This window comes from Prenolepis imparis, unplaced genomic scaffold (assembly GCF_030444845.1).
Source record: "Prenolepis imparis isolate NDT839.2.m4 unplaced genomic scaffold, iyPreImpa1.0 SCAF_5, whole genome shotgun sequence".
NCBI lineage: Eukaryota > Metazoa > Arthropoda > Insecta > Hymenoptera > Formicidae > Prenolepis > Prenolepis imparis.
Genome location: NW_028141163.1, coordinates 4,108,184 through 4,118,947, shown reverse-complemented (window position 1 = coordinate 4,118,947; position 10,764 = coordinate 4,108,184). Strand labels below are relative to the sequence as shown.

General features: G+C 29.9%; 1 protein-coding gene across 2 annotated transcripts in view; it reads left to right on the top strand.

Annotated features, from left to right (window-relative positions):
* Picot (putative inorganic phosphate cotransporter protein picot) overlaps positions 1-10,764 on the top strand; it is a 52,881-nt gene that overhangs the window by 11,224 nt on the left and 30,893 nt on the right. Inside the window, exon 1 of one of the 2 annotated variants that reach the window (XM_083038100.1) lies at positions 3,427-3,663. The exons of the other annotated variant lie outside the window; for it this stretch is intronic. Within the exon in view, the coding sequence (XP_082894226.1) occupies positions 3,576-3,663 (88 nt within the window). The 5' untranslated portion in view covers positions 3,427-3,575. Of the gene's footprint in view, positions 1-3,426; positions 3,664-10,764 lie in introns of those variants that run through there. 2 annotated transcript variants of the gene reach the window in all.

Genomic DNA, 10,764 nt, shown 5'->3' with positions numbered 1-10,764 from the left:
ATAAAATAATAAAAAAAGAAAGTAAGAATTATTTCAGTATTTTAATTCATTAGAAAATTCTTATCAACCGTAATATCCATTAGCGATATCTTTGCTCGATATGACCTAAACATTGACATAACCATTTCGATACCCTGTTCCGAATCAATTAGTTCTCGGAATATAGTTGTTATTTCGTTTATTTATCAAACGGTACCGCGACAGAGATTAACAGAATTAGAATTTAATTTCAACTTCATTTTTTATTTCAATAAATTTAATTGACATGAATATTGACATGAATGTTGACGCATGAATATTGACAAGATGCTCAGTTTTTGAATTACATCAAATTAATATGCTGATTAATTACATTTAATATGATGACGAAGTCAACGATCTCGGTTATGTTTATTAATCTCATTCACAATCAATAAGTAATAACCATCTTGTAGTTTTTCACGTCTATGCATGTCTGTTATTTATTTAGAGATACGAAAAAACCTACGGTCAGCAAAAAGAACGGAATATTGTAAGTGTTTTTTTTCTGGACAAATAATTGCAAGGTGAAGTGTTTCGAATTTTTCGACCAGTCGACCTTGGCACTACAAGTAGATTTAGCGATATGTGTGACGTTGTTAAATTCGCTGACATCGATCGTGACTGGTAAATTATTTTTTCAAATGCACTTGAATACGGCTTGTCTCGCACATTTCTTCATTGTTTGTTGCGATAATCCTTCTTTGTTTTATTGCACGGTTTAGGTTTTAGGTATTAATTTTTCTGTCGAGATGATTCGCGTAGTTTCAGAGAAATGTTGATAGCAAAATTTCTAATAATTATATAATATTGATATATTAATCTTTTTACCGACTTGTGCGATGCGCAATATAATGTGTATATGTTTTCTAATTTTTTAAAGATTTTCTTGCAACTATAGTATGCTAGACATATATTATATCTCAATGTACATATAAGTTGTTATTTATCATAATTTTTCTGATCAAATTTTATATAAAATTAAATAACAAAAGGTAATAATAAAAAAGACCTAAAGAGATTATATAAAATAAAAACATAAAATATCATGTTTCGACAATAAATTCCGATGGCTAAGACATATTATTAGAAAGCGACCGAAATATCCGGTTTCAGTAACCTTTTCATGATGTATAAAATATTAGAGTAATGTTAGATTTTAATGCAATATATTGGATTTTAATTAATCGAGATTATGACATGCAAATATTCAGGCTACATCCCAAGCAATAATATTGCGCTTCTAAATTATCTACGAATATATTACAAAAATAGTAAATACTATAATAGTAAGAAAATATGTAAAAATATATAAAAATTATTACGTTAATCGAAACTTATAATTTGGTTAGTATCATATGCACAAGTCTGAGAGGATTAATATATAAATATTACAGTTACATTTTTTTTTACCAGAACTCGGTTAAGGACTCGGTCAGCTCGATTGACGTTATATTTATTTTGGAGCACTATTATATATTCAGAATATTTTTCGAGAAATATTTTTCCGTCTTGCACTACCATTATACAAACTTTAAGCTTTAAGAGCCATAAAATATCTTTGCAGGAAGAGTTATACATTCTTGTGTTGGCAGACGTATTAGTCTTATCTTAAAGAGACACGAAGAGAAGCTTTATATCGAAATTAATTCAGCGATAACCAATCAAGCACTCGAGTAACTTAACTCGATTACATTTTTATTTTTGGGAATTACTGTTTATTTAATTCGGACTGGAAATTTTTTCAAATATATAGTTGGTTATTTCACATTTAAACGATATGTGCGTTATCTTTAGAGTGTTCCGAGTCGATTTTAAATACAATACATGTATAATCGAATTCCTTATGTCGCTTTTTGATCGATACTCGTGTTGATACAAGATATCAACTTCATCTGGACATTGGAACTACTGGTTTTCATCTCGAGGTTACATACTCGAGGTGAAAATGTTAATTAAAGTGTTCAATTAACGGAACAAAAAATAATGGGACGATATTACTGATGCATGTACGACCTTTCTTTAAGAACGCGATGTAAATCATAGTATCTGTAATAATTTTTTATTTGATATGCATCTTAAAAGACTAGAAATATGTAATGAGATCAATAATTTTTTTTTACTGATAATTTATTGATAATTAAATATTTATCAATATTCTCGCATGTATCTTGAATATTTTTGAATCGATTTTTTTGAGTTTAAGTTAAAAAGCATAATTTATTAATAAAATAAATTATTAATAAAAATTAAAGTAAATTATTAATAAAATAAATTATTATTTTTGTCTATTTTTTTGTTTATTCAAATGAAACGATATTCCACAGACTAGAAACGTATCTCACATAGAGATTTATTATTTTTAATATTATATTTGATTGGATATTACTTTGTGTGTAAGTTTTTATAATCTAAGAACGTGAACTATCTTAGATTAAGGTTCGTATGAAATAAAGAACCATTCTACAAATTAATCGAAGTAGAAAATATACATTATCAATTTATATGTTTAAAATTTAATTTTCTAAAGTTTTTTTTAGCATCACTTATATTTAAAAATATCAATACGATATTTTCTCGAATTAACTCGAGAACAAATTCTTTTATTAGTTTAAAATCATTCTGAAATTCTAGGAAAATAATTATTAAATTATGAATGATTATAAATAAAAAAAAATTTTGAGATTGAAACTTAACAGCTATATAAATATATTCAGCATTTGATTTCAGGTAGATGTAATTAAAAACCTATTAAATATTTTAATAGGTTTTTAATTTGAGAATTAGTTGTGAGGAATATTTCACATATTACAAATTCAAAACTTGTATGATAAGAAAGAGAAAGTTATGAAATTTTGACTAAGAAAAATTTAACAAGTATAAATATATATATATATATATATATATATATAATGTAATATTAATAAGATTAATAAGAGATTCATAGACTATAAAAATATAATAAAAATATATATAAGAGGATGAATATAAAATACAAATATAAAATTCTCTCCGATAAAAGTTCAATTCCGCATCATTCAGAGATTCATAAATAAATAAAATGATAACAGTGTGATACTTGTCGTGTGTACATTGTACCCTTGTCTCTGTATCTTGTATCGCATATCTGGAATCTTCGAAACATTTTTTCGTCGTATATCGTTGACGTAACTTATTTTTAAAAAAATCGAATTTACACTCAGGATTGCTTTCTCTAAAAATTTCATCGCATTTTTTTTTTCTTAATCACACTGATATAAACAGGTGCGATTCGGGAAAAGCGCATCGCGTTGGGAAAGGAGTGGATGTCGTGTCGGTGGGGCTCTCGCAGCGATCTAATTGGCCGATATACGCGAGGTGTTTGCCTCTAAGTGTCGCGAGTTCGGTCGTGTCTGTAACAGTGTCAGAGTGACCGTCGCGTCGTGTGCTACCACACCTGAGAACTGCGACGTCGATTTTCCGAACGAGCCGCTTTTCCACCTCGGAAATCCTTCCGGAGAATTCAAGGATTTTTCTTTTGCCGAGCGATCGCGATCCCCCACGTGAACGACAACAACATGGTCGAGAACGGCATGACCCTGGATCGTAAGAAATCGGAGATTAAGAGGCCGGAGGTCCTCGACGTCGAGGTCTCACCTCCACAAGGTGGGTAAACAAATCGTTTCTTTCTTTATGATCGTGGATTAACTTCGTTTCGTGGGCGCGGCTGAATTTCAAGCGTGGAACTTTCCAAATGGATCGAATTCGCTATAATCGCAAGTCGGATAAACAAAATAAAGCACTAGAATAATTAATATGTAATGAGATCGATAATTTACTGATAATTTATTGATAATTAAATATTTATCAATATTCTCGCATGTATCTAAAATATTTTTGAATCAATTGTTTTGAGTTTAAGTTGAAAAGCATAATTTATTAATAAAAATTAATAACTTTTGTCAAGATTGTCGAATTCAATCTCTAATACTATCGATCAATCTGTATGATAAATAGTTCCTGCGTTTCGGAATTTGCTAAACGTAAAGCATATTACGATAGTGCAAAGTGTAATTTAACTTTTGATGCGTTGCATAAAAGTATCTATAAAATAAAAAGGCACATTTCTAAATCTTTTTAAAATTAATATTAATAGGAAGATTAAAGAAAACAAAAATATATTGACAATTCTCGAAGAGATTGCACGTGACAGACTAATTAAATAGATTAGACAGATTACCGGCTTAATGTAAAAATTTCAAACCCTTTAATAGCCGCGAGAAGACTGATTTTTTAAACTGTCGAGATATATGACTTATGAGAATATATTGTATAATATATGAAAACTATATATAAAAATAAAATTATATTTAAGATAATTCTCGATATATTTAATCGTAGATAAATTGAATACTTTTTAATGTAACGCGAAAAATGTTTCGATGACTTCGATATTCCTCGCCTCATTCTCAGAAACGGAAGAGATATAATTTATAATTATTCTGCTACACAATCTATTACGCGTAGGCTATAAATATTACTCTCGCTTTCGAATGCAAGGTCAATGCTAACCGCAGTGTCAGAATAGATAATTAACGCGTTCGTTAACTCGCGAATTCCTTATTTCGCAAGTTTTTTAACGCAACCAATCGCGAATTCTGTGAAATCACATACAAGTGATTTCTTCAATTAAATATCAGATTGCCGCAATATTTTCACACGATTAGCTTGCTGATTATCCGCTACAACTGATAGTGACATATCATTTGATAATGTGTATCAAATATTAAATTACTATGGAATTCTCAATTAATGCATTATCACGTCATGTAATCAGGTATGTTCTTTGAATAAAAGAAATATCCTAGAAAGTTTCTGTAGTACAATTATGTAATCAAAGTTTTTTTGCGTTACATAATCGGTCTTTTTCTTAGATTTTTATTTCAAGTTATAACTAAAATTATTTAATATATTATTTATATTCAATTAGTTGCATGAAATAATGTCTACGATAATCTACTTCCTCAGGAAGACTTGATTAGACAACTAAAACTTATTTCTCGTGTTCAAGTGTAGATTTCATCTCGTCAGATTTTTCTTTCATATACAATATTAATTATATATATTCAACAATGGCATCAAATAACAATACCAGAATTCTCTATATGTATATATTTCCTCATTAAAAATAAAAATTAATCTTTAAGGCTCCTGGGTGCTCACCGCGGCCATATTGGATTGTGACGTCAGAAGCGAGAAAGCACACGCTGAAAATTCTTAGATGCCATTTTTTAATGAAAAGATATTTTAATTAAACAGCACTTCAGATGGCTTTAGCACATTCTTAAAAAACCCCAAAAACTATCCTTTTCCCTTTATAATCAATCAACAGCTGTAAAATGATCGAGATATCAGACTTTGACATGAGGAATGACTGCGCATGTGCAAAGACCAGACGGACTGGGCTTCATAATATTACATTTTACAGCTGTTGATTGATTATAAAGGGGAAAGGATAGTTTTCGGGGTTTTTTAAGAGTGTGCTAAAGCCATCTGAAGTACTGTTTCATCGAAATATATTTTTATTTCGAAATGGCATCTAAGAAATTTTAGCGTGTGTTTTCTCGCCTCTGACGTCACGATTTCGACATGGTCGACAAGGAGCCAGGAGCCTTAAAAGAAAAGTCGGAGCTTCGAAAGGAACAGTGGCACATAGCCCGCATATTTTTATATCTTAAGGGTCGATTGTTCCAACTTCTTGATAAGTTTTACCCGATAGGTAGCATATTTTTGTCTCTTTTCATATAAGTTCTAAAAAAGAGACGAAGATATGCTACCTGTCGGGTAAAACTTACCAAGAAGTTGGAACAACCGGCCCTAAATCAATTATTATCTTAAATACTTTTGTATCTGGATTTCACGGTAAAAATTGAAAAGAATGCAAGCTTATTTTTCTCCAATGCGAGATAATGATCGGCATTCCGAATTAATTGCGAATGATATCGCGTAAGACTTTGCATTTCACATTCGTAAAACAAACAAGACGTATGAATCTGGTTTTGCGCTCTTACAACACGACCGGTGCCCACATTTACATAAGCCGATCGATGCGAATCGATTTTTCGTTCGATGCATTCGCGCGTAACTGTTCCGATCCGGAAGTGATGGGAGTCACGTGATCTGTGACTGATGGGATTGCCCGGAGAATGACAGCTAAAGCGCTCACCGGCGCTTTTACGTAAGATAATTACCGGGGATTGCAATTAACTCGCCTTCATTACATAGCTCTCTCGAATTAATCTCGCGTATTATGTGCGGCTTTCAGTGAAAATGTAACTCCCTCTCCCCTCTTTTTTTACGCAACTCTAATTCTGTCGCGTTTCTCTCAAGATTCGTTTATCACGGACTCGACAATGAAATCATGAGTGCAAGTAACGCAACGATGAGCTTAGACGGAGATAACAATGAATATATGTAAGTTCCGAGAACATTGCGCGAGATAGTAGATATAAATTATTTTCTTATCGAAATTTTATCGACGTTTATTTCAATCCTGGATATTAACTCTTTACTCTTTATTTTTTTTATTTCGTAAAAAAAAAAAGTTTTTGTTTTTAAAAGGACGGAATTTTATTTTATGTCTTTAGTTTGAAGTATCTATATACAAATATTGATTAATTTTCTATAATTCTTAGAATTTACATTGACCTACTTTATTGATAATTATATATATGTGAAAGTCTTCTTTATTCAATTAAAATTTCCAATTATAAAAATGTTTAATTTTGTCTAACGAGCTTCTTTGATTTAATAAAGAACGGTACATATTTTTACAAAATATGTTTCTGATTAGTGCAGCTTCGTGAGTTTACATTATTTTCAATAAGAAAAATAGAGAAGTGGTAGCCGTAACGAACAGTGAAGAATAGCGTGACGGTTAGAAACCGTAATTGAAAGATGAATGTTAATAATATCAGGATATAAGATCGGGTGGCGAGATTCGTGTTTTTGGAACAATGACAAAATGTCTATATAGATCTTTTTATTTTCTACATTTTTCGCGATCCACTGAACTGTGATGCCCTCTGTGATATTCTATTCTATATAAAATCCGCAATTTTATTTTTTCTCTTTCTTTTCCTACTCGTGTCCTAAGTAAATTCCGATTTTCTACATATTGTAACGGTTAATTTAAGTAAAGAATATCTAAGAATATCTTGAAAATATATTATTAAATCCGGCCCGTCTTTCGAATTCCATTCCATACGATCGCTATCAGTCGTGATTGAATATTATACATGCCAATATACATTTTGACGTGAGATTTGTTATTGAAGATTCACGGTGATAATTAATTTGAGAAGAAATAATTCTTGATCTGGGATTAATTGATTATCAGATTAGATTTCACGCGATACATTTCTCTTATCTTCGATTTTACTTTCTATATTTTTTATTTTTAGTTCAAGATCCGAATCGACTTGTTAACGCTTCCTTTGCTTTTACTTCTTCATGAAATTTACCCTAGTAAAGAAAAAATAGAGCGTTAACCGACTATTATCGAGAATAGCCGCCTTCACGAAGATCGCTTCTCAATGAAAATAAATGGAACAGCTGTCTGGTTTGACAAGTAGTTAAAAAACTCGACAATCCGTTAATCCGTTGCAAATCAAGTTGATTTCGCGTTTTCCAAACGAATTCTTTAATATCAAACAGACATGGAACAAGTGTGTTGAACAGGCGTTCTTGAAATTAATTAATCGAGCGATTCCACACGCTTGATTTACGCTCATCGTTAATCTAGCTCATTATAGATAACAGGTGTGCAAAAGTTTTCTCATTAGTAAACAACGATGAAGACGTAACGATTTATTAATCTTGAAACTAATGTTCGCTGGAATCTTGAATTTTTGTTGAGAAATCGAGCAGTAAAAAAAAGTTAAAAGAATACAAAATCAAACATCAATCCAGATGTCAAAAATAATATTTCGAATTATAAAAAACTTGAGACTTTAATTTAATAAGCAATACTTGTGCAAATATAAAATGTGAAATATTTTGAATATAAAAAATATTATTTTTTAATATTTATCTAAAATTTAACTTTCGCTTTTTGCATTGAATATACAATACATCTCACAAATGCAACGCTAATGCATAAAAACTGCAATTGTTTTGCGAGGCATGACAGGTGCTACTTATGAGTCTTTTTCTATGAAGTATATTCATACGTGCGATGACTTCTTTGGCAATGAATCAGTCATTGTTGTAACATATTACACGCATGTCACGTGAAACAATGTCTCAAATATTGATCACGATATGTATATTATATTGTGACATCTGCTAGCTAAGCTCTTTACTGCTTTTTTAACTGGGAAAAACTTCCTATTCAACATAGATTACACATCAAATCTTTTGTGTCACACCCACCGAGTGGTTATAAGATGCATACCAATTATTTGCCATTTAGCTGTCCATCATCAAATAAGTCCACATGAGATTATGCAATGTTAACCTCAGTTTGTTTGTTTCCGCTAATTCTTAAGATTATATAAATCTAATTGTTAAGATAATGTTTGCAAAAAATTTGAAATAAAACCGGAAATTAAAAGGCAAAATTTTCTGGTAAATTGATGCATCTTACAACATGTAAATTACAATCAAACGAAGTTTTAATTGCCAAATAAAAAAGTGCGTTTTAAAATTTACATTTATTATCGAACGATTTTTTTTATGTATCATTATAATATTTTTTCAAAATTTGTCATTATTTAACATAACAGTTTTCATCGTATCGTATATCATGTATAAATTGATTGTTTTCATCTTGTGTCTGCAGATTCTAAATATCTCGTGCCACTTTCTTGCTGTACAACTTAACTCGACGGCTCTTTTTATATTCTTAACCTTGAAAACAAATAGGAATGTTAACGTATGCTCAGTCATATCTGTCTCTATGAATAAAGATGTTTATTTATCGCTGTCAGGTCGACTAAAAAACTTTCAGTTTTTGCTATTGTTCATATTTATGGTACCGTTTTAAAATCGTTTACTTTTGGATTCTATTACTTTTTTTATATTCGAAATTAGATAAAAATTTATCTAACCCAGCATTGCTTTGTGTTTTCGGTGAAATCTCTTTCTCACAACCCCATTCTTCAACGACATTCTCCAAACGATTTTCTCGTTTACAAATTCTTTAAGAATATAATTTAGATTAGCTAGACGAAAGGATGTATATGTCATGGTTAATACCTTATACCTTATGGCTCACATTCTGGATTTTATCGATAAAAGAAGATCCAGAATATGGGTCTATGAGTCAATATTAAAATATATATAGATGTGAAATTATTCTAACTGTGAAAATAGTTACAAATTTTTTATTACATTTAGCAAGACATGTTTTTTTTATCAACTCACGTTGGAGAATTTATTTTGTGTTTGCGAGCTGTTTTTCAATTATAAATCCATGGAAAAATGTTTCCTGACTACAATTTCTTATGGATCCAGCGAATGTATTTCTACTGTTAAGACAAGTGTTATCGCGTATATTAGCGAGATTATATCAGCACTTTTTGTGTCGAAATGGTGGGTTAGATAGGATCTCATTATAGAAGTCTTATCTGTATTTTTATTATCGCGTAATCAGTTTTACTTACATAAGTGATTTAAAATGTAGGATCTCATACTTCTCTAATCGCGTGCACTATGTCGGCTTCGATCGCGGTTTTCTGATACATTTATTATTATTATTATTTTTTCTTTTAAGAGAGAGATTGGTTAATAAATTACGATTCTGCTAATTGTACGTGAATTCGAAATAGAGATAATTTTTGATAATTTTTAATTAAAATTAACTGAATATAGCTTTACTGTGAGAGAAGAAGAGTAAAATTATTTTAAATATAATTATTTTAAATATATATTATTTTAAATATATTTCTAATTAAAATCATATTTACTCTTGTTTTACATCAACGTGATTTTATTATATTAAAATATATTGAATATATATACATAAAAAAATATTTGTTGCTGAACAAATTCTCAATAACAGAAGAAATGAAACTATACTAACGTTTGCATCAGATCGATTATTATCTGTTATATCATAAATAATGCATAGATGCATCGATTTTTATGCTGATGTTATATTCATAAATGGAATTATTAAAATCAGAGCAGATTTATTACTAAAATCATAAACTTGTTCAATCAATTTGAAAAGGCATATAAAATTTAGAATATTTATGTACATATATAAATACGCAATAAAATTTGCGAGTATTATACGGGATCGTATCGAATTGTTATGCATTCAAAGATTACAAGTTTTCATTAACAGTACTATCTCGATTCTTAAAGCACCAGTGCATTTTACGCCATTGTTATCGATATCGCAAACAATACATTTTTAATCATCAAGTGCACTTCTACTATATCTTGGTCTATATTTGAACTGGTCATTTGACTACGCGCATGTCACAGCAACTAATTATCGCGATAATGCAATAATAAATGCTTTGTTATTCTGCCATTTCATATGGCATTCTCTTTTTCTCATTATCATAAATAGTGGTTATGAAGACCGGTACAATTATCAAATCAATTTTATATAATAATTTTAATCGACGGCTATCTTAAGACGTGAAATATTTGCATGCGCTAGTAAATTCCGAAGTTAAGTATAAAAAAGACTTTTCGAATATAAAATATTTCGAAAAATAAATTATGTATATATACACTCATATAATATATTAT